At 37.5% G+C, this 25,259-nt stretch overlaps 2 protein-coding genes and 1 long non-coding RNA gene across 5 annotated transcripts; 2 read left to right on the top strand and 1 right to left on the bottom strand.

The window, feature by feature from the left end:
* Nucleotides 1–30: 30 nt before the first annotated feature.
* Nucleotides 31–24,094, top strand: LOC136252914 (serine-rich adhesin for platelets-like). Of its 3 annotated transcripts, none has more exons than XM_066045515.1 (4): nucleotides 31–175; nucleotides 4,384–5,209; nucleotides 5,746–7,193; nucleotides 23,831–24,094. In XM_066045515.1, the coding sequence occupies exons 2-4, from the start codon at nucleotides 4,388–4,390 to the stop codon at nucleotides 23,922–23,924; spliced, it is 2,364 nt and encodes a 787-aa protein (XP_065901587.1). In that variant the 5' UTR covers nucleotides 31–175; nucleotides 4,384–4,387; the 3' UTR covers nucleotides 23,925–24,094. The 3 variants fall into 3 exon arrangements, with proteins under 3 accessions (XP_065901587.1, XP_065901577.1, XP_065901582.1); XM_066045505.1 differs by lacking the exon at nucleotides 23,831–24,094 and adding an exon at nucleotides 9,737–9,984 and having other exon boundaries at nucleotides 36–175; XM_066045510.1 differs by lacking the exons at nucleotides 31–175; nucleotides 23,831–24,094 and adding exons at nucleotides 236–264; nucleotides 9,737–9,984.
* Nucleotides 13,723–19,599, bottom strand: LOC136247245 (uncharacterized). The gene is made up of 7 exons (XM_066038891.1): nucleotides 19,501–19,599; nucleotides 18,067–18,159; nucleotides 15,395–15,515; nucleotides 14,946–15,008; nucleotides 14,780–14,857; nucleotides 14,301–14,372; nucleotides 13,723–14,099 (listed from the first exon to the last, which is right to left on the bottom strand). Exons 1-7 carry the CDS (start codon nucleotides 19,510–19,512, stop codon nucleotides 13,885–13,887), a joined length of 654 nt encoding a protein of 217 aa, XP_065894963.1. The 5' UTR covers nucleotides 19,513–19,599; the 3' UTR covers nucleotides 13,723–13,884.
* Nucleotides 21,091–22,292, top strand: LOC136252977 (uncharacterized). The gene is made up of 3 exons (XR_010699885.1): nucleotides 21,091–21,333; nucleotides 21,383–21,591; nucleotides 21,690–22,292. It is a non-coding gene; the product is annotated as an uncharacterized lncRNA (long non-coding RNA).
* Nucleotides 24,095–25,259: the final 1,165 nt, after the last annotated feature.

Here is a 25,259-nt window from a genome sequence, read left to right as displayed (position 1 = left end):
ACTGCGCACACAAAAGTTTTGTGGTCAGCCGAAATTTGTGATTGGTAACCAGAGCTTGTTTGAAAAATGTCTTAGTTACCGCGCTCCCTTAGAGTTCTTGACCGAAGCTTGCGAGATTTTGTTGCGCGCTAGGGGAGTTGAATAGAGAAGTATTCAGATTTTCAACTATTGCAGGGTATGGAAATTGGTTTTAAATGGTGTATGTGTGTGCGTTTTGTTTTGTTTTGTAACTTTGTCTAGCGATTAGTTGACAATATGGAATGCGTATGTTTATAGTTAGCGTTGTTAATGGCTCGTAAATATGTTGTTTGTGTTATTTGTATACCATGCGAAGGTTATTGTTACAATGCAATACTACAATAGGCGATTTTAGCAGTTGTAGGTTTGTAAAACACCGCTAAATTTGATAACGGCAATTAGTAGATAACAATAACAATGTATCGCAATTTTTTGTTCATGTAGTCGTGGTAAATTGCTTGTCGAGTAAATGAAGTGAATAATGGGTAGGGTCATGTTAATTACTAGTAGGAAATTTTTAAAGGAACGTTGCGTTAACACCTTCCTTGTTTATGCTATTGGAGTTGTGTATGTTGTGCTAGGTTCAGATATACTAGTGGTGTGTTTGTTATACCATTGAATGGCTTATAGGGCATGTATACACTGTTAAGACTCCATTTATAGTAGTTGGTTTGTAAGTGGACACCGATATCAACCCTGTTAGCTCACCACACAATAGACAAGTGGATGGGTAATAGCATAGATAATAGAGTACATAAGAGGGATAGGATATGCAAGCGATTTCCGGTTTGATTTCCGTTACGCGTGACTTGAAAGGACAAAACAGTTTTGTGCTCAAGCATGGGAATTAGTGTTCTAAGCAGCGTAAATAGTAATCCAACAGACTACAGCAAGTATTGAGGCCTTTGTGAGAGATTTTGGCGAGAGAATTCAGACCGTAGATTTTGTAACAAAGCGTATCGCATTAACCGTGATTGTTACACGCCATCATACTTTCGCTCATAGTACCTTCATGCCTTGTCCATACTGCTTCTTGTATAGCCGATTCCACTTTTGAATCTTATGGTAAGCTAGGAGTGTCACCAACACAGTCTTTTACCCTTGCGTTGTACTGCAAGGTGGTTAAACTTTTGGGTAATAATGGAAGATACTTAGTCGTTTCTTCGAGCAACAGTTTTTGTTTTGCTCTGATATTTGCTCTGGTTCTCTCTGTTAAATGGTAAGGAATAGGTTTATCACAGTTAATAGGATAGAATATATTTGCGAAGAAAGTGAAGTGGTTTAAAGTAATTTTTGGGCCATTTTTTTCTTCACTTTAAATCTCCTGTAATATTGCGTATAACTTCCTTGAGAGTTGGTACCATCCTAGTTCCCTCGATTACTTACTTAAAGTTTATTGTAGCGAAGTTTCGCAGTCGTTGGTTACAAAATTCTGTTGTTACAACAATTTGTTTCTCTTTGATACAAGCGCAGCAAGCGTAACGAGTATGTTCGTGACGTAATACACGGAATTCCAATAGAAATGTACGTATTTCGTGACGTCACATTATTGCGTTTCCTATCCCTTTTATGCACTCTATTATCTATGGTAATAGGTGCTACCATATATCTCTGGTCAATGTTAGGTATTTCTGTGGATGGGTCTACTGTGGGATCTTTCATGTGAAATTGTTTTGCTAAATAAATAGAGGGCAATGGTAGTATTTACATGATGACATGAGTATGGTATTGAATGGTAATGTGTAGATGATAAATAAAGACAAGGCTAAAGCTACTTTTAAGGTACTATCATACTATTGTACTTTGTGTGGGAGGTTCAAAATACTGATGGCTACTGCATTTTCCATACAGTACCAGTCAGCTACATATTGCACTGTATGAGTCATACAATATAGTTCTATGGATATTATGCAGATAATTGGACAATTGCAGTACGTAATGAAAACAATGTCACTCAGACAGCATTTGGTGGCTTTGTAAGTTACTAAAACTAGCCAAACTATTTGTTCTACGACTAGAAAGATTATATGAAGTCTTCTGATCACCGAAAATTAAAGCAGTTCAGGCACTTGAGATAAAACGCTTTGAGCAAGATGACCAGAAAGTACAGTATAACACCTTAAGGGCCTCCTGTGTATGAACAATACTGCACTGGGGGTTGAGGCTAATGCAGTACTTAGTTTTGCCTTGTAGCCTCTTGGTTGTGTTTTTTGTACACACGCAGGACAGTGCTTCTTTGAAAGAATAGACTAAATGTCTTTTGTTGATAATTATCATACTTGTAGTGTTGTGTATTGTGTTGTAGTGGAGAACATTGTGTTGTGTGAGGTTTAATGCTACAAACACATAATGTAATGGTATTTGCTAAGTATGAATGTACATAGTAGTGCTACTACTACAATAGTTGGATATGTCTGCCTGTAAAAATAAAAAGACTAACACAAACAAACAGACTATCAATTAGGCTAAGGTCAATGTGTCTATGATAAGCAGGTGTACTCTGAGAATAATATTTTGAGTAGGCACTAAACAGTTTGTTTACAGTGGAGCCTGTATAAAGATTATGGGCACGATTAACCTGATTATCAAGGTGTCCTGATTATCCAGGTCAGTTTAAGTACTAAGAGATACTTTCGGACCTTAACTAAGTGTCTGGATTATGTAGGTGTCCTCAAGTGTCCATAGACATTAGTGATAGTGCTATATTGTGTGTTCATTATAACAATGATGTTCAACTTGTTAGTGAACTGTTAGTGTCAGTGTTAGTAGGGGTGTTTACATAATATTGTTGATATGTTTCTTGTAGTCACAAGTCAACCATTAAACATTTGTCGTGTGTCTTTTTATTAATTCTGAGCTTTATAAAGTGATATTAGGATATATTGTATGGTTCAGATGTTCATATTGCTCATACAAAAAGTTTTACGTAGTGAGTGGTTTTTAATAGTTACTGAAAAGTAAAAATTTGTTTTATGGCCACTTGATCACTTTAGACTGCTATGCTCTTGTGCAACATTTTAGATATTGTTGGCGGGAATCGTCCTGGAAGTACAGTCACAACTGATAGTTTTAGTTTTAGACTTGAATTGAATATTTGTGAATTCCAGCTGTGTAAACTGGTGATGATATGTGCAATACTTTGTGAATTTACAAAAAAATATATCTTATATGCGGTAGTACTGTATCATTATTAGAGATGTCTGTTTTTCTAACCAAAAATATCACCCAAAAACCAGCTTCACAATACCATCCTGGTGCTTTGGCAGTCAGTATTGGTTTTCAAGCCCAAAAGTGTCTTCAGTACGACCCCAATAGTTTGCTATATACAAATTAAATTAAAAAAAAAATTCAATGGAATTTTCCACTGTATGACTGACTTACTAATGCCTTCAGACAAGTGTAACTCAATAACTGCTAAGGCTACGGGGTTGATTTTTCTGCTGTTCGGTGTCGCTTCAGCTCGACAGGTGCCTTTTGGCATACTGCAGTACGTATTCTTGGACTTACTCCTTTTCTTTTTGCTAAGAATCCAAGGTGTCAATTTGCAGTAGCTTGTGATGGCTTCCCTACGGGAATCATCCGTATTTTCATGGAAACTGGATTGATTGCAGAGGTGCTCGTCCTACTGTTCTTCATCTGTAAACACTGTGTAATGGGTAATGTGGGCACTCTGAATTAAGCAACCCAGATAGATAATCAGACACCTTGATAATCTGGACTGGTCCCAAGGTGCCCATATTACATAGCTTTTATTGTACAATAGTATGTAAATCACTGATGGCACAAGCCTGGTCCACATTATAATGACTCAGCATGGTGCAGTAGCATCCAGTTTAACTGTGTGAGCATGAAAATGGTGGCCATAAGTATTGTGTAACTTAATATTTTGATAACTGCTGATACTGCTCTTCCTTATAAATCATGAATGTTGCGAATGTTTAAGCATACAACACTAGTTGAGCAGTAGTTCTGTAAGGTGGTACATGGCCATTCCTCAGGGCAAGGCTACTTTGCGTGGCTATGTGGATAAGAATACTTTCTGGTCCATCACCGAAGCCTAACCTCCAGTGCTAAGTACTGGAGCAACAAAGGAATTAAATCTACTTGACAACAAGAGTCTCTATCGCTACTAGTACGCGTTGTTGTAACTAATAAATGACCTTGGTGATCTACATAATTGTAAGGAAGAGCAGTATCAGCAGTTGTAGCTTGAGGTGTCTCCAGCATTATAAGAGCTATATTGCCTGGATTACTGTTAATAGGCTGCTTCCATCCCTGTCTGTGAGTTCAGTCCGTGAAATATATTAGGCTGTATTGTGCTGTGCTATGTGTATGTACTGTATATGGTGGATGATATTGTTACAGGGTTATGGTATCCTTACCTCACCAGTCATCAGATGGTGTCATGTTTCCTGATACCAGGAGCAATGTGTGTAACAGTAACACTGTCAATAACTACACAGTAACAATGCCAACGTCGGCCATTTCTAGACTTCCAATGTCGCTACCCTCCACCAGTGCACCATGTATCAGTAATGACTCAGTGACTAGTTTAGTGGCTCATAGCAAACTTCTAACTAACAGCAAAGAGGCACAGAAGGGAGAGATACGGACTCAGGAAGATGGCGTCAAACGGAAGTTTAATGGCAAGCAATGGCGTCGTCTATGCAGTGTTAAGGATTGCTACAAGGAGTCACAAAGGAATGGATATTGTTCACGACACTTGAAGTCTCCAGTTGACCTAGCTATGTCATCATCCTCAGCGTCATCTACTTCATCAGTAGACATGAAACAGAGACTAAAGCAATGGTCACCTGTTGATCAGGACCCTGCTATGTCTTCAGTAAACAACAATAGTTCTGTGGACAGCTCTGGGCTACACACTACACTGTACAGTGAGTTTAATGAGTCAGAACAGGAGGCTGTGAGGGCACTGACATCTTTAAGTAACTCTCGTAACAGTACACCATTTTCTCCCCTACTGTCACCAATGTTGCAGTCCCCAGGGACAGCCCCACTGTTTGCTCCTTGTTCTGGAATAGACAACTCTAGTCCTCTTCCTACTTTTTCTTCAAAGCCACCAGTGGATTTCTACAAACCGGCCACACAGAGAGGTAGAGCACTCCATGATGTAAAAGGTGACCATGTTGCAGAGCAGTTACATGGACAAAGACTGTCTTCATCATCCAAGGTGTGCTTGTGTGTGTGTGTGTGTGTGTGTGTGTGTGTGTGTGTGTGTGTGTGTGTGTGTGTGTGTGTGTGTGTGTGTGTGTGTGTGTGTGTGTGTGTGTGTGTGTGTGTGTGTGTGTGTGTGTGTGTGTGTGTGTGTGTGTGTGTGTGTGTGTGTGTGTGTGTGTGTGTGTGTGTGTGTGTGTGTGTGTGTGTGTGTGTGTGTGTGTGTGTGTGTGTGTGTGTGTGTGTGTGTGTGTGTGTGTGTGTGTGTGTGTGTGTGTGTGTGTGTGTGTGTGTGTGTGTGTGTGTGTGTGTGTGTGTGTGTGTGTGTGTGTGTGTGTGTGTGTGTGTGTGTGTGTGTGTGTGTGTGTGTGTGTGTGTGTGTGTGTGTGTGTGTGTGTGTGTGTGTGTGTGTGTGTGTGTGTGTGTGTGTGTGTGTGTGTGTGTGTGTGTGTGTGTGTGTGTGTGTGTGTGTGTGTGTGTGTGTGTGTGTTGTCGAAAGGATGTAGTACTGTGCCTACTCTATGGTTTACATAAACGTATATTTACTTATAGGATAGCAATGGTCTATTGCATAGTGTTAAATCAGAGGATAGTGATCTGACATGTTTTGAGCACCCAATGTCACTAGGATTTCCATCCAACACCAGCCAGACTGTTGTGTCACAACATTCAGAACTGATACCACATGACTCTGTTATTCCAGATGACTTCCTTGATGCTGAGTCACAAAATGGTGGCCCTCGGAATAGTGGCTGTTCACCAGACTCAGGACCCAACTGCCAGCTGGAAGCTCCAGAGAAAATGAACTATCAACAACAAATTGTTGATTCTTATGCTAAACTTGAGCCTCAGTTAGTGGTTCCAAGGACTCGAGATGAACACTTGGATTTGATAAATTCTCGGAAGATGTCCAAATCACTACCTGATCTGACATCCAACGTCACAACGATGATGTTAATACCAACAAATTTGTTCCAGTGTGACTCTGTCATTGACAATGTGTTCAACTCCATTACATCTCCAGTTAAATTCGTAGAGCGTCCAGTGGATGATGCCTTGCCTACTGCAGTACCCATACCAACGGCTAGTACAGATACAGTTGCTGCTACTATTGGCGATGCAGATGTCTGTGCTAGTGTTCCAGATTCTTTGTCTATTCCAAGTCTCAACAATGCTAATCACTTATCCAAATCAGATACCTCTGCATTTTGTACCCCTTTGAAGTCAACTACCCCTAATTTTGAGTTTGCTGGAGAGGAGATCAAGGAGGAACCATCAGTGCTAAATCCTGGTAATGGTGGCCCTGATAATCGCAGTGCTGATAGTAGTGGGAACAATAGTGCCTTGAACTGTGACTCTCATTCTTCATCTCTTGAAGCAGCTGCTTCTGCAGGAATGCAGCAAAGTTCACGTCACAATATTTTGGTGTCTCCACTTACACCACCTTTTACACCAGCTTATTACAGCTCCTACTTTATCTCCAATTGTCCACCGTCATCTCGTACTGTGACTACACAGCAGAGCAAGCCATCGTACACCGTATATAATATCTCACCTATACACATCAACTCTCCATGGCCGTTTGTGAACAACAGTAATCCAATGCTGTGCTCGGTAGTATCCAGTCCTAGACCACAGCCAATTACGTCACAGCAAGCACAAATTGTTAGCAGCGGCAGTGAAGGTTTCAGCCATCCCCAGCAACCTCTACTGTCCAGTACATTATCCAGGAATCCTACTGCTAACAAAACTAGTCGCTTGTCTCCTGTTGGTTCTTCGGTCAGAAAGAACTTGTTCATTTCTACTAACATTGATGTCAGACGTCCTCAGCCTATTGCCCCCAAGGCTACACTGGGTAGTATCATGGGGTACAGTAAGAAAGAACAAGTTGAGATGCTTAGGACATATCCACCAAGAATTTCTCGCAAGAGAGTTCGTCAAAATGATAGTGAAGAGGATGGAGCCTGGAGTGAGGATAGTCCTGCTAAGAGGATGCATAGGTTAGTTGACAGTCAGTTTTTTTTGGTTTCTGGAATTGATTATTTGTGTGTGTTGTGTTGTGTTGTGTGGGTTTATTCGTCTCTGTACTTCTGTGCTCATGAGCTATGTTAGAAGCAGCCAGTGTGTGAAAAGTGAATGTTGTATGAACACTTTGTAAACATTAGGTAACTTTATGCCAGGGCATGTTGTGAACACTTCCTGATGGGCTCTATGAGCATTGTGACGACTGTAAAGCTACAAAGTGGACCTTATAGGCTATCAAACAATGTATCCCTTTGGGTTGAAAAGGGTGTGCCCTCTCAAAAGTGGACTATGCTTTGTCTAATTAGAGTTTGTAATAGACTAGTCACTCCTGTGCACTGTTTGTGGTGTAAAGAATGGGTATGCTATACAGTGCTTTGAGTTGCGTATGTTTCCTTAGCAGTGAAATAAAGTAGCAGCAATACATGTATACTAGCTTTGAGCTGTAGACAACAAAACTCCGTGACTCACTCATGCTGGTAATGGCCTCCAGTAGTGTATGCACTCATAGTCAGCACTGCTGTCTGTTCTATTAGGGTGACTGCTTTATTAGGGTATATTGATTTCATGACACCACAGGGAAGCTTCATAAATTGTTTATGGATGTGGTCACGATGGTTGTTTACTGCAGCGAATTTGATTGGTATAAATGCTGCTATCCACTAAACTATCGTAATCCCTTCAAGTGATTTTATAACATTTCTTGTAAGTGGTGATGTGCAATAATATCGATAGTGTGATAATCGTATCACAGTAATCCATTATCGTAATATGATAACAGACTGATTATCGTGAGTACAAATCAGATATTATCTCAAAATAGTCTTAAAAGTATTTTTATTTAATATTTTAATTAACTGGCAAGATTTGCTATATTTCTAAAGGTTTGCTCTCTCAACATTTGCTTTATTAACATTTGTTACATTTCAGTATGGCATAGGATCAATAAAATTACTAAATTATGCAACTAATTATTTAGATCTACTATTGTGATAAACTACCATATAACAACAAATATTGGTGGACCTAATATTTGGCAAATTGCAGTTGGTGAAAATTTAATTTGGCGGAATGTTCTCACTGAAAAAATTGACGGTGCACGCAAGTATTGTAAGGACGAAGTGTGCATGCTGTAGTGTACAATCCTTTTTGTGCTGAAATGTTATGGATTCAGTTGCTGCATGCATCTAGTCGCTTTCACGGGTTCAGATCTGACCCGCTTTAAAGAATATCTGGGTCCTGCTGCACAACCCAATTAGTTTTGTGGGCCACGCCCACTTGTCAGGATCATTTGCTGTCTGTAGGCATATGAAGAGTTCAATTACTGCACACGGATTTATTTCTGTTGCTATCTGCAAGCTTATTTGGAGCCACGCCCACTAATCAAGATTACTGTACGATTTGTAGTCTAGCTCATAACCCACACCCATTTACATGCATGAAGCCATGCTAGTTTACCAATATGGTGTATTTAAGAAATTGGTTTGTCGGAACCTGTTCCAAAAGCTTTGTCACAAGTATGTAATAAAAGTAATATTGACGAAATTTAAATTTGGTGGTTTAGTGATGCCAATTTCCAAATTTAGTTCACTGCCAAATTTAATAGATATACAGTATTGTATTGTGATGCAAGTATCATGGTATTTGATATACAGTTGAACCTCTCTAATCCAACACTTGAATCCTCTCTAATCTGACCAAAATATCGGTTACCAACTCTTTTGTATAGAAAGCAACCTCTGTAATCTGACACCTCTGTACTCTGTAATCTGATCCAAAATTTGATTCCCTAGACTTGGAAGTACATTGTTTTTGACCTTTGTAATCCGACAGGGAATAATAGCAGCTTTAAAAAACAATCACAGAAAATAATTTTAAACAACCAAGCAATTGATTGGTTGGCAGTAACAAAAAAAAGCTGTAATACTTTATGTTAAGAAAAACATTGCGTGATCCGTTTTACCTGCATAATTTGGCATAATTCTAGATATTGTACAATGTTGGATTACAGAGGTGACTTTATAATCCAACAACCTCCTTAATCCAGCGAAATTTATGGCTCCCATTAAGCGTCAGATTACCAGTGAAATCATTACACAACCATAATTATACGCACTTTTACGGCAAGTACACTAGAAATCGCAGAACTCAGGCTTGTACATCAATAGTTAGTCAAGTGAGATATAGTCTAACGCGTTCTCCCAACTGCAAACAACATGGTAGATGATCACTTTGACAATGATGATGGTAATGCTCTAACTATCCACCTGGCTGTGATACATGTAGACAGGTTGTTGTGTCGTATTAATTTACAGCTATGTCTTGCTATCCTTCACAGCACTAAGAGCACAAGATTGAAGCATGTTTTATAAATTTCATGTTCTTTATTATTTTAGTGTGCATAGTGCCATTTTAAGTCATCATAACTTAAACAGCTTACAATACAATACCGATACACTGTCTTTTTAATGATATGTAATGTGCAGTACATTCGTGTACTTATTGTGTACTTCACTACCAGCTGTAGGAAGGAGTATCCTGGAGACAAGAACAGATGGTGTCCTAACTGCCGAACCAAGAAAGGAGGATGTCGTTTCCTCAGAGCTAAAGTGTAACTAATCACTTTCTATCCTACAATGGATATAATACCCTACCCCCTATTAATATAGTAACACATGAAGTACTATAGTTTATTACTGTAATGGTCTGTGTAGACACTGAACTAGTGTATATGTGACCTGAAGTGTTTATTTTTTGTTATAAAAGTGACTGGTGAATTCTGTACCTGTGTGGTATAGATTAGAACCTGTTTTATTATCAGTTTACTACTTGGAGGGTAATCCTGAGCCGCCTACACACCTTAACTGTATCGTTGCTTGGTTGTTCAAAGTAGAGGTGTACTGATATGGGTTTTTGGAATGTACTGATATCCGATATTGATGTAACCAAAGAAGCTGGTAACCGATAGTTGATCCAATATTTGCATTAATATTTTAAGCAAACAAAAGTGTACATTTATCTACCCTACAACAACATGTACATGTATTCATTGCTATACAGCTTGGGTTTCTATTGTGCACTCCAGACAATTAGGTACACACAAACATTTTTATGTATACTCCCATGAAGCCTAAAACGGACATTTCTGCATTACTCCGCATTCTAATAGCTCGTGAGAAAGCTGGTACAGCAAGTTTCCTTGGTCATCCTGTGACCCTTTATTACAAAGGTACTCTATAACTGCTTCATTTGTAAAGACTGTGATAGGCTTTCCAGCAACAAACACTAGAATCGTGTGTATTTATATGGCTTCTCGTAGCGCTTGTTGCAGAGCGAACGATAAGCCACTGGCACTAACGAGCCGCATAAATAACGCAGAAAACCAATGCATAATCCGTTTATGTACAAGCTATTGCTACTGTATAAATATCGGTAGTGATATCGGTTGTTCTGTACCGATACCGATATTGGTAAAAAATGCCATACGGGTGGCCGATATTGTAGCCGATCCGATTATCGGTACACCTCTAGTTCAAAGCACCACCCATCTATATGTAGTGACTGTACAATACTGGGCTGCAATTAGAAAGAACGTAACATGATGGTAGTATTTCGTAAACTGCAGATGTTTGTACAGTTTGTACAGCCACCCGGTGAATGTTTTTTTTGGTACAGCCGGACTAGTCTACAACATTATTTGTAAAGCTGAGCGATAGTACAACTATCACTATTCACGATTGATAGTAGCTAACTTTCATATCATGATAGCGATGGTATCACGATATTACTAGCAGTTATCAAAGATACTCAATATCTGCTTTTCTAACACTCCATTGGTAAAATTGTTATGTATTCAATACAGTTGTAATCTTTGTTGTGCGTGCTCTACTGGACTTTCATAGTTGCCTCAACTTGAGCAATATCATGTTTACTTCTTTTTGACTAAGCACATATATACATAAATTATCACGATAGTATGATTGCATACTATCATAATCATGATTACTATCATGATAATCGATAGATTACAACTATCGCTGCAGCTGTAGCATAAAATGTACTGTGTAACCATCGCTGCAGGGGTGTAAGGAAGAGGGCTTCCTGGGGTTTCAAAACTGTCCTTGGCAACGTAACACTTGTAGCAGAAATTACAGTATACTTTGAGTTTGGCAGCTCACTTGTTATGAGGGGTGCAGTAGCTACATGTACATAAGTGAATGTTAGCAGCATTAAGTTTCCGGTAGTGGACTACACCTGCCTCTTTGTCATCATAAAGCCCAACCATAAGTACAACTGACTGTCGTATCAATATAGTGTCTTGATGTCCAGGGAGGGAAGGAAACATAGCTGTGTTTTATGCAGCATTATTTATTCCGTATTGCATTGCAATAATACTACTCCATTGAAGTACTTAGGTTTCCTACCATTGGCTGAAGATCATAGTTTGAGATAGTGTACACTGTATATGCATGGATGATTATTTGTGCACACTAAGCGCTTTTAATGATCTCCAATAGGATATGAATTTGAAATTTATTTTCATCTTGTAATTAACACTCATGTGTTCATCTTTAAACTTTCAAGTTGCTAAATTTTAACAAAAATTGCAGAAGACTAAATTGGTTAATCATTGAAAAAAATTTTTTTCTGAGTTGACCTCCTACATGGATGGAGCATGCTTAGCATATAATAGTATTTTCGGTTTCTTTGAATGTCCACTTAGACTTGTTTAGGTACTACTATCAACAAGGAAATACATTTGGTTTCCAGTCAACACTAACTATTTTTGTGTGTGAAAATGCTAACCGGCATGATCCCTTAAATAAGTGAAGTAGAGATACATGAGGTTGTGAGCACTCATGATATTACTTCATTTATCCAACTGCTCAGATGTTCTATCTTATTTAGAGGGAATCTTTACAAATAATGGAAGTGGTAGTAAATTGAGTGTAAAATTAATAAATACTATTTACATGTGCTCATTATCCTTATAAATGGCTTGAATTCTTAAAACAACTGCAGACTGCATCCATCTTCATCATGAGCATGTACACCTAACAATCACATGCAACTCAAGATCACATGATGATTTGCTAGCAGCTTCTCTGTAGTATAATGGTGCTGCTTGCTAAAAAGTTTCTGTATTAATCAGCTCTATAATATATTATTTTAATCTGTATGGAATTCAGTACCTGTTTATATTAAGTATTTCTATGTGGGACCATGCATTGATGTTACTGCATGGACTGAACAGAAATAAACCTACAGGTGCATATATACATGTAATTTTAGGTTAAATACTATAGCTACAGTGGATGACTTGAATATTACAGTAAAGGGTGTAACCATCAGGACATCTGCCTTTTACCTCATACTAATGCTACACAGACGTATTATGTACAATAGTATTGCATAGGAAATGACTGCAAAAAGATGCTAAGGGTACATGGACATTCACTTTATATAACAGAAATGGTGACAGACGTTATTAAGTGCAACTAAGGTAATGTTTCAAGATATTAATAATAATACTTTAGGCAAATCCATCCCACATGCACCAGTGGGTAGCTACGCTACCAGACTATTGGTTTTTAAGCCTCACCTTTACTGAAACTATACTCTAAGCTGGTGTCAAGAGCTATCTTTTTGGGTGGTGTGACTATGATTTCTGGCCTTGCAATTAGTAGCTAAGGACCTGGTATAATGAGATTAGTGGTGCAGTGGTGGATGGACTGTTAGTTACGTACAGTTGACCAAATGACTTGTGTTGATTCAATTCCATATCAGCCACTAAAATTTTGCACAAAATGCTTTCAGGAATTTCCCAAATTTCTTATCCATTATGCTCTTTCAGTGTTCCTATTATGCTTGCATTATACTCTTAAGTTAGCAATTATCTTGGAATATTTTAATCAGTGAATGCTCTATTAGAGTATTTCACTATGAAATGACTGTTCTATTAGAGTATCGATCCAAACAATGCATTTGAGTGCTCTATTGCAGTTTGCAGTTTCCACTGACTGTTCTGTTAGGAAGTATCAGTCTATTTTCATGGAATTAAGCTCCATAGTTTGAAATATACACCTTAGCACTACAGCCTATTACGCTTTTTATTATGCTGTCTTATTTGATGCAGGCCTAGAGCCAGTACAGCCCTGATCCAATTGTCAAATTTGAAGTCTATCTGTTTCCCACCCCACCGCCCCCCTACTCTCTACTCCTTTGTAAGCACTTGTGATACAACCATTGAGTGCTACACTTCTCAAATTATAATATTTTGGAAGTCTAGACAAGAAGTCTTAACTGGAAGTCTCTGAAAGTCTAGAAGCTGGAAGTCTCTTTCTGGAACTGGAAGCCTAGAAGCAGTACAAGCAGCTGGCGATGCTCTGAAGATAATACTCTAGTGTAAAGTTCATGAGCGTGTTCACTACCCTTGGGCCATGGCAAGTTAAAAGGCTTATAACTGCTTACATTGAAACTGCTGATGTGCATCGGTATTCTAAAATCCATGGTCTGTAGACTTACAATGATAGGATTGTGACCACAGTGTGTATGTACTATAACAAATTGCTCTAAACAGTTAACTAAACGCATTCCTTTGAGATTACTAGTCTTGTTCTAAACAGCTAAACAGGTTCCTTTTGCAGCACCTCAAGGACAGGATCACATTTAATATCTAACTCTTGTAAAGCTGTCATGAATACACCTAATCCATGTTTTCATCACCTTCTTAGAAGCTGACCGTGTGTCACCAGATATTGTCACATCTTCTTCGATGTTTTCCATATCTTCATCTTTCAGCTTTAGGCAATATCCAATATCTTCCCAATTTGCAGCCACTTTAGGGGCTATTTTTACCACTATATCCATGGTTACATTTTTATCTGTGAAAACATAGTACTTATTTTTTAATAGTCAGTACTTGCAGATTAGCAATGCACTAAGTAGTTTTGTCTTGTTACTATCATTAAACACAAACTATGCTGAACAAATATTGTGTAGTACTTAACACGAACACATGACAGCAGTTGGTAAAGAGGTGCATATTGGTGGGTACAGTATTATACAGTCACAGTACACAGTACCTAATATTGGTAGATTTTTGATACTGGTAGGAGTAGACAACTTTTCTCCACTGTTAGCCCTGGAGGACTCATCTAATTGGTATAATATTTGTTATGAATTAACCCTCACAGTGTACAGTAATTATAGAGTCTGCCTGTGTAATATGCAAGACACTCTACGACAATGGAAGTATCCTGATCATCAAGGTGACTATACGACAATGAAGTATCCTGATCATCAAGGTGACTATACGACAATGAAGTATCCTGATCATCAAGGTGACTATACGACAATGAAGTATCCTGATCATCAAGGTGCAACTTTCAGAGAAAAAGTTATGAACAGTTTTAAAATTCAAGCCTTCATTAAACACAAACTTGGCTGAACACATAATGATTATGTATAATAGTGACATGATCACATGATTCAGCAGTTGGTATGTGCTAAGGTGAATTTTAGTAGGTACAACATAATTTGTCACAATTATAATATAATGTACCTGATAGTGGTTGATCTTTTGTACTAGCACTACTAGTCAACTTTTCTCCCTTGCTAGCTCTGGATGACTCTTCTAATTCTTAATGTGAAATATGAAATAATCATGTGTAACGTGCAAGACACTAGTCATAGAACTAATGACAGTATCGTTGCTATAACTTACTAACCTTTTATTAGTGTAGCAATTCTATTCTGTGGTCTTCCTTCTATGTTGACCTTCCAGTTCCCAGCTGGTAAAGTAGATAATAAGCAAACATATAAAAGAGTTAATAATAATGCTGTGTAGACATATGCATCTGTGCATTGCCAAAATGGTTAAGCGATGACTATTGTTCATCATCTGAATATCTATGCAAAAGAGTGTTTGTAAATGTGATTAAAATCAAGTGATTCAAGTCTGTATAGCTAAGAGAGAATGGTCTTGACGAAACAGTACAACTCATTATCAGCTACACCATGACAAGGTGAACAAAATGCTGAGAAAAAAATGCAAAGCTATGCACTGTGTTCAATTAATGATAAAATTTTAATTTACAAATAGGTGAGTTGGTCAGTCTTGTGAAGCAATCAACAGTGCATGTTTATGTGTATATAGTGATGCATAGAGTAACAGTACCTTGTTGAGGATCATGTGATGAATGCACATGTGATGAACGCGCATGTGATGAATGTGATGACTCATAAGAGATATTCTCTTTCATAGCCAGTAACTCATTCAGCTTCCATTGCAATGCATTCTACATTGTAATGAAGTGCTGTATTAATAAATATAATTATACCAAAACAGCCAAGCTGTAAAAAAGGATGTGGCTCCAAAAAGTTATGAAATCCAAGTTAATAATGAAAATAAAGCTTGTGTTGCCACCTCCAAGAATTCGGCACCAAATTCACCAGTATTGTTATAAAAATTTTGCCATTACAGCCATTTTTGGTCACTTCACAGCTTTTTTCACCCAGGCTATTTTGGGAACCACACTTTTTACAGCTTGGCTGTATAGATATCACTTCTTTTTGTAATTGCAATTCTCGAAGTCTGCCATGTATGGCTTCCTATTGATTTATCATTCTTTATATACTACAGGAATCGTTGAGCAAGACAAAATTTGTCTATTCATGTGTAAATTTGTGTCTATTTAAAATATTTGAGGCTGAATAAAATGATTATCATGTAGCTATTATGGATGTAACTGAACCCTGTATGTATTATAGTTAGCTGAGCTCTATATCTAATGGACGACTTTTCACATAGCTGAACTCTCTACAGGGTGACTTGTTGAAGTGTTTTACCCTGTAGAAGATCAATCTGGTATATGCAAATGATTAGTCATAACTCAGTGATTGTCTATATCAGAATTTGCACAAATATTTGCATTTAGGACCATTTAGAGCACTTGCTTGAGTAAAGTGTTTGTGTTTTATTTTTTGAGGAAAGTATCTTGATAATGGCTGAAATGATTTCCTTTTTCCTACATTAAATAACAACATGTCAATCTGAATTGGATTATTTAGCAATTATTGCTATACACATGGCACCATTGAACTATGTACGTAAGTGTCTTGGACATAATTTACTGTCTTCTCTGTGTATAGCAATGAGATTATATTCAACATTTCCACAATCACAGGACAGGAAGTATCTTGCCGAGGCTGCTGGCTCATCTATCTCAGCTTCTAGGAGAATATTTTAAAGTGGTTAGTAGAGACTCTCCAGAGCAGGCTTCCTTGATCTGACTTTATGTCAGATCAAAGCCAAAGTTGATCTGACATTGTATAACAATGAATGTGCAAAGCACACACAGCATTTGTGAGCATGCCAAAATAGGAAGGAGGGGCATGCACACCAGGATTTTAAATGCTCTAAGATTGCAATTTGCAAATAATGAATATTTTGACACCCAAAAGTCCTTCAGCAGCCATGAACTGTATCATTGATTATGAATGAGAACATTCTATAAAATGAGTTGAAGGTCTGTGGGTTAACCGTGCTCACAGTTATAATTACAACTACAATACTTATAATTAGCTACGTATAAATTATTTTCAAATTGTGATTATATAAGTAGCTATAGCATATTTTGAAGAGGGCCTTCTCTTCGAAAATAAATTCCCACATCCGGTTGTTTTTCGAAAATAAAATTCTCACAAGTGCCAAAGCAATCGTTCAACTTTTGGCGATTCGTTCATGTATTGTTAGAGTTTTAGCTCAGTATTGCTGATGATAATGGGTAAACTGTATCATTACTGTACCAATAACCAGAAAACAGGTTCCAGAATGGGAATTGATGCCGTCTGCTCTAGAATCTATGGTAAGATAGCTAGCTATGATCGAGTGTGATCGTGCCAGTGAATTCACTCCACCTGAGACTCCCTCAGTCTTCTCTCCAGTGCACAGGAATGGGGATTATTCCTGGACCACCAGTAAGTCAGTTTTCAGCAAACATTCACGCATCTTCATAATTTGTGACATGGATTTCTGTTTATTTGAAATCCATCCGGACTTCGAAATATGCACTCTTCGAAATTAAAATCTTTCAAAATTCAGATTTTGCTTCTTGTGCGAAAATTTCTATTTCGAAATAACCTGCTATACGGTATCTGCTAGCTAAAATTGCTACTTGAGTTATTAAAATTGTGATTAGTAGCATCTGTACTTGAATTTGGAACAATGACAGAGAAAGTTATACTGGGATTGAGTTTAGTGAATGAACATAATAATTCTGATCATACTGCAGGACATTCAAAAAACCTGTTGTTGCATGTGGTAGAAAGGTGCAGAACAAACACTTTGCTGAAGCGTGTAGGTTTGATTCTCCAATGGGACAATTTCGTTGTTTTTAAGACCTTTTTAGAAGCACTTCAACCACTCTATTAGAATAGCTGACTGTTATATTAGAATATATTAGCAGAAAATGATCGGCCTTTCTTCACCAACCACAGTTAGCAGGTAGTTGGGCAGTCTCCGAACTACTTTGTTGGTAAATGTCCGATGGCCGACCGTTTTATAATCTGCTCTGGTAGAGACGTAACTTTTATGTGCATAGGTAATTCATTTTTTCTCTTTTTGCTGTTTTCCTAGGCATGCCTACCATATGGTTTCTTCATTTAGTGCCTGTGGACATACCATATTTGCATATTAATGAATACATGACTTTCATTATTAATGGTGATTCTCTCTCTGACGTGGTGTGCCAGCTTCTTAGTAACACAATACACTACCATGTCTCTATGTTTACACTATTGTTATCACAGCTTGTTTCTAACTATCATCACAGGTTGTGCAAATATTACCTGAGTAATTTTACTGCAGTCTGCATTGTCCAAGTACTTCACAGTGCTAGGACAACCATACATCACAGCATAGCTCAAAGGAGTGTAACCATCCTATAATGACACCAATGGATTAACTAGTGATGATTTAACAAGCACATTTCCTTTATTGTACTATGTAATGGAGTACATGCAAATATACAAATGTGCTACTTAAAAATTTGTAGGGGTTTGTGGTACAATAATATATACCATCATCTTGTGCAGAAAAATGTGCTGATTATCAGAGTGTTATGTATGACTATTTGGAGTTTATGACTTACTGCACTAAATTACAATAGAAAATTAACAGTCAGGTTCACATGATGTTCAAGCTAAGAAGGTATCGGCTTTTGCAGTTATTTAAAAGCTCAAGTGATGGGCTGTATATACCAGAATAATTACCCTCCCATGTAATAATGTTTGTTTACAGTCCTACGCATCTGTTTACACAAAGTCACCACTTGGAATTTGTGTCCTCTGGAGTTTCAATCATGATGGGTTAGTGGCTGCACAATGACAGAATTACCTGCCTTGGTAGTTGGAAGTGGTGAACAACACAGCGATTTAGGGTACAGAGCAAGGTGAATCAAAGGAGAGTAAGCATGGAAGAGTGTTTGCAATTTAAAATACACTCAATGTCAGGCATTGTATACATAAAATTTGGAGGCTTGTCACATGCTGTCAATTAAGTGTTGGACATATTTTACGTTGTTTAGGAGAATAGTGGATAAGAAACCCATCACACTGGTTAGTTGTTGGTTATTATTTATGACTTGTACATCATTGGTTATGTTGCTGAATGGCGGGAAGTGAACTAGCTACGCTGTTCCCAGTGACACCCGGATTACTGTGCCAACCTTTGTAACATTTCTGATGAAGCAATAGTCCTGCTTATCTAAAGCATTAAAACATGTAAGTCTAGTATTATCAAAAAGTGATTTGATTGTATTTTAAAGATAACGCATAAGATTTTCTTTGGCCGGATGCTACTGAAGAATGCCTTTGCTTTGGAAGTTGGTACATTGTGGACACCTAAAATATTAAATTGCCTATCGCTGGGTATAAAAGTTTCTGTATATCTTATTCTACTTGAGAATCCTGTATGTTGGTGCACAACTAGGTTGATACCATACAAAAATCATTCCACACAATCTTCATAACAGAAAAAAAGTTTTATACTCAATTGTTTTTATACTGTGAGTTTTGCGCTATATGTCCACACAATACACCCCGAGGTATGTATGTATATGTATATTAGAATAGAGACACTTTACACATCACCCAGCTCTACTGGCTATGTTTTGGTACTTCAATGATAGAATATTTTTAACTGGATGAACTTGCAATAAATCACAACATATCAGCAATAAGTATAAAGCCATAATTATTAGTTATTCAATAACACATACTCACCTGATCCTCCATATCAACTGATACACCTGGAGCTGCTAAAAAAACCTTCACAGTGTCAGTCTGTCCACAACCTGCAGCTCTGTGCAATGACGAGTCCCCAAACTGTAATGCATAAGTATAGGTAATCAATCAAGTATAACATTCACCATGGTACAGTCAAACAATTATGAATGCTTATAGAATTGTTGTGCAAGTACAATATTTTCATAACTAGTGCTCTAATTCTGTAGCGGTCATGTCCTTGAACAAGGATAAATGGGTCCCTTGTGCACTATTGCAATAATATGCTGTTGTTGGACATTTTTGATGAGACTGATGATAATTTATATATACACTTCTTCAATGGCAAAAGAGAAATATAGTATTACAGGTTCCAGTGATACAAAATGTGACCTGGCCTACAAAAATAGGGCCCGTGGGCACAAGCTACATCCCATCACACAATTAGTACTGGAATAGAATATTTGCGTTCTGTAACTTTTATCTGATTGTTTAATTAATTAATTAATAACGGCTAAAAATTGCATGGCCATAGCATAATGCCATAAAACAAGATGTACGAACGATGGCAGCTATTACAACATAGCTTTGTAAAATTCCCTACATTGGCATATTACCACTACCTGCTCAATGCCAAATTAGGGTTTTGGATTTGGAGCTCACCTGATACAGTCAACATCAAGTCTAAAATGGTGGGAACTTAGATGTTGCCTACTTGTACAGTGGATGCTCTGGAAAGTATTGGTTTTAAGTCTTCAGTGTGTTTAGCTCGCCAATGGTTGAAGCTAATTTTCACATGCTTTACACCAATTCCTTACTTTTAAATAGGTGATAAAACCGGATTTTCCAGACTAAGTCACAAATTGGGTTAAGTGATTTAAAAAAATTCAATATCCAACCGTTTACTAGTGTTTTCTTGTTTTCAACCAATTTGATGTTAGATGCACTAAGACTATTCTGTAAAGGTGGTTTTCATTGTATATGATATTTCCAAGATGGCTGCATTTTGTGTGGCACCTGTCATATTAGGGGGAACCATTACAATAATTATCATTTGGCAATCACACCCATCAGTATAAAAGGATAGGTCTGGAATTCCTGTACAGCTGTGAATGACACACCTTTCCCCACATCAAGACAAGCAATGTCACCAATGCAAGATACAAGCAAGAAATATAAAGAAAAGATGATGTATGGTTTCTGCTTACACCAATGTGAGTGAGACAGTCCACATCAGAAGATTACATTCAATTACTCACACACCTACCACGCCAAACACAAATCGTGGAACAGTTTTTGATGTTGAGTGAGATATACAATGCAAATGGGAACAAAACACTCTAATTAAACAGCAACTCTTCATTTGAAGGATAAATGTGTGCTAGCTGAATTCCGTTACTATAAACAACTAGACAAATATTGAACACACACCAACAATAAAATACACTAATTGAACAGCCATTATAACTTGTAAAGCTGATGCCCATATTACAATAGATCCACTGCATGTGACAAGTAGAATTAGAATAAGTTTTTGTGGTTATGTATTCCAATAACCGTATTATTGTTATTATTATTATTATTATTGTTAATTAGCAAAGCCCACTAGGGGTAACACGCTAATGAGCATTACAATCACATATTATATTATATTACTTACAGCGTTCTTAAATGTTTCAAGATCTATTGTGTCGATGTTAGGAATTTGAAGGGAGTTCCATTGAATAATTGTTCGAGGGAGGAAGGAGTATTTGTACACATCAACTCTTGTTTGCAATTGAGTTAACTTGAGAGGATGTTGAGCACGGGTAGAGGACACTGGAGTTGGTGACGGTAAGCAATGATCAGGTATTGCTAGTAAGTTCCTGACAATCTTGAATAGGAAGGTGAGTCTAGCAATTGTTCTTCTGTTTTGAAGTGTAGGCCATTCAAGACTGGTTAACATGTCTGTGATGCTATCATGGTTTTGGTTAGATCTGTGCCAGGGTTTGTTCAAAACGAAACGAGCAGCGCGGTGTTGAATCATTTCTAGTTTACTAATACTAGTGTGATGATAGGGGTCCCAGATGGTTGAGCAGTATTCTAATGATGGTAAGAGCAATTGTTTGTAGACGTGTTCTTTAATTTCTGATGGTGCATTGTGAAGATTTCTTTTTAAGAATCCAAGGAGTCGATTTTCCTTGTTACAGATGTAATTGATGTGAGGATCCCATGATAATTTGTGGTGGAGACGGATTCCAAGGTAATTGTGTTCTAATACTGTAGCCAGTGGAATGTCGGACATTTTGTATGTGAAAGTACTCTTGTTATGGTGTGTTGTTATCTGTAAAATTTTACATTTGGAGATGTTGAATTCCATCATCCAGTCAGTTGCCCATCTTGTCAGTGAGTTTAAATCATCTTGAAGTATTTTATGGTCTTGTGGTGTTTTAATGGTTTTGTAAATAAGGATATCATCTGCAAAAAGACGGATCTCACTTTGGATGTTGGCAATGATGTCATTGATATAAATCAAGAATAGAACTGGTCCAAGAACAGACCCTTGGGGAACACCAGATGTTACATCACAAGTGGATGATTTAGAACCTTCTACTATAACTTGCTGTGTGCGACCATGAAGAAAGGATTCAAGCCAGTGTAATACATTCCCTCTTATTCCATAGTGCCTTAGTTTGTAGAGGAGTCTTGAGTGAGATACTTTATCAAAAGCTTTAGAAAAATCTAGTATTGCAGCATCAACTTGTAAATTTGTGTCTATTTGTTTGGCAATGTCATTGATGGTGATAAATAATTGTGACTCACAAGAGTGTTTAGACCTAAATCTAAACTGTCCGTCAGAAAGAATATTTTGATCTTCCAGATGCTTCATTATTTGACTTACTATAATGTGTTCCATTGATTTGCATATTACTGATGTTAATGAGATGGGGCGATAGTTTTTTGGGTCAAATTTTTGGCCTGTAGTGTACAATCCTTTTTGTGCTGAAATGTTATGGATTCAGTTGCTGCATGCATCTAGTCGCTTTCACGGGTTCAGATCTGACCCGCTTTAAAGAATATCTGGGTCCTGCTGCACAGCCCAACTAGTTTTGTGGGCCACGCCCACTTGTCAGGATCATTTGCTGTCTGTAGGCATACGAAGAGTTCAATTACTACACACGGATTTATTTCTGTTGCTATCTGCAAGCTTATTTGGAGCCATGCCCACTAATCAAGATTACTGTACGATTTGTAGTCTAGCTCATAAGCCACACCCATTTACATACATGAAGCCATGCTAGTTTACCAATAAGGTGTATTTAAGTAATTGGTTTGTCGGAACCTGTTCCAAAAGCTTTGTCACAAGTATGTAATGAAAATAATATTAAATTTGGTGGTTTAGTGATGCCAATTTGCCAAATTTAGTTCACCGCCAAATTTAATAGATATACAGTATTGTATTGTGATGCAAGTATCATGGTATTTGATATACAGTTGAACCTCTCTAATCCAACACTTGAATCCTCTCTAATCTGACCAAAATATCAGTTGCCAACTCTTTTGTATAGAAAGCAACCTCTGTAATCTGACACCTCTGTACTCTGTAATCTGATCCAAAATTTGATTCCCTAGACTTGGAAGTACATTGTTTTTGACCTTTGTAATCCGACAGGGAATAATAGCAGCTTTAAAAAACAATCACAGAAAATAATTTTAAGCAACCAAGCAATTGATTGGAAGCTGTAATACTAAAATTAATTTATGTTAAGAAAAACATCGCGTGATCCGTTTTACTTGCATAATTCTAGATATTGTACAATGTTGGATTACAGAGGTGACTTTATAATCCAATAACCTCCTTAATCCAGCAAAATTTATGGCTCCCATTAAGCGTCGGATTACCAGTGAAATCATTACATAACCATAATTATACGCACTTTTATGGCAAGTACACTAGAAATCGCAGAACTCAGGCTTGTACATCAATAGTTAGTCAAGTGAGATATAGTCTAATGCGTTCTCCCAACTGCAAACAACATGGTAGATGATCACTTTGACAATGATGATGGTAATGCTCCAACTATCCACCTGGCTGTGATACATGTAGACAGGTTGTTGTGTCATATTAATTTACAGCTACAGCTGTATGTCTTGCTATCCTTCACAACACTAAGAGCACAAGATTAAAGCATGTTTTATAAATTTCATGTACTTTATTATTTAGTGTGCATAGTGCCATTTTAAGTCATCATAACTTAAACAGCTTACAATACAATACCGATACACTGTCTTTTTAATGATATGTAATGTGTAGTACATTCTGTGTACTTATTGTGTACTTCACTACCAGCTGTAGGAAGGAATATCCTGGAGACAAGAACAGATGGTGTCCTAACTGCCGAACCAAGAAAGGAGGATGTCGTTTCCTCAGAGCTAAAGTGTAACTAATCACTTTCTATCCTACAATGGATATAATACCCTACCCCCTATTAATATAGTAACACATGAAGTACTATAGTTTATTACTGTAATGGTCTGTGTAGACACTTAACTAGTGTATATGTGACCTGAAGTGTTTATTTTTTGTTATAAAAGTGACTGGTGAATTCTGTAACTGTGTGGTATAGATTAGAACCTGTTTTATTATCAGTTTACTACTTGGAGGGTAATCCTGAGCCGCCTACACACCTTAACTGTATCGTTGCTTGGTTGTTCAAAGTAGAGGTGTACCGATATGGGTTTTTGGAATGTACTGATATCTGATATTGATGTAACCAAAAAAGCCGATAACCGATAGTTGATCCAATATTTGCATTAATACTTTAAACAAACAAAAGTGTACATTTATCTACCCTACAACAACATGTACATGTATTCATTGCTATACTGAGGTATACAGCTTGGGTTTCTATTGTGCACTCCAGACAATTAGGTACACACAAACATTTTTATGTACACTCCCATGAAGCCTAAAACGGACATTTCTGCATTACTCCGCATTCTAATAGCTCGTGAGAAAGCTGGTACAGCAAGTTTCCTTGGTCATCCTGTAACCCTTCTTTATTACAAAGGTATTCTATAACTACATTTGTAAAGACTGATAGGCTTTCCAGCAACAAACACTAGAATCGTGTGTATTTATATGGCTTCTCGTAGCGCTTGTAACAATGTTGCAGAGCGAACAATAAGCCACTGGCACTAATGAGCCACATAAATAACGTAGAAAACCAATGCATAATCCGTTTATGTACAAGCTATTGCTACTGTATAAATATCGGTAGTGATATCGGTTGTTCTGTACCGATACCGATATTGGTAAAAAAATGCCATATCAGTGGCCGATATTGTAGCCGATCCGATTATCGGTACACCTCTAGTTCAAAGCACCACCCATCTATATGTAGTGACTGTACAATACTGGGCTGCAATTAGAAAGAACGTAACATGATGGTAGTATTTCGTAAACTGCAGATGTTTGTACAGTTTGTACAGCCACCCGGTGAATGAATTGTTTTTTTTTGGTCACAGTACAGCCGGATCTGCAGCATTATTTGTAAAGCTGAGCGATAGTACAACTATCACTATTCACGATTGATAGTAACTTTTTATATCATAATAGCGATGGTATCACGATATTACTAGCAGTTATCAAAGACACTCAATATCTGCTTTTCTAAAACTCCATTGGTAAAATTGTTATGTATTACAGTTGTAATCTTTGTTGTGCGTGCTCTACTGGACTTTCATAGCTAGTTGCCTCAACTTGAGCAATATCATGT

This window comes from Dysidea avara, chromosome 1 (assembly GCF_963678975.1).
Source record: "Dysidea avara chromosome 1, odDysAvar1.4, whole genome shotgun sequence".
Lineage (NCBI taxonomy): Eukaryota > Metazoa > Porifera > Demospongiae > Dictyoceratida > Dysideidae > Dysidea > Dysidea avara.
The sequence above is the reverse complement of the archived record's forward strand: the minus strand, read 5'-3'. Positions and strand labels throughout refer to the sequence as shown.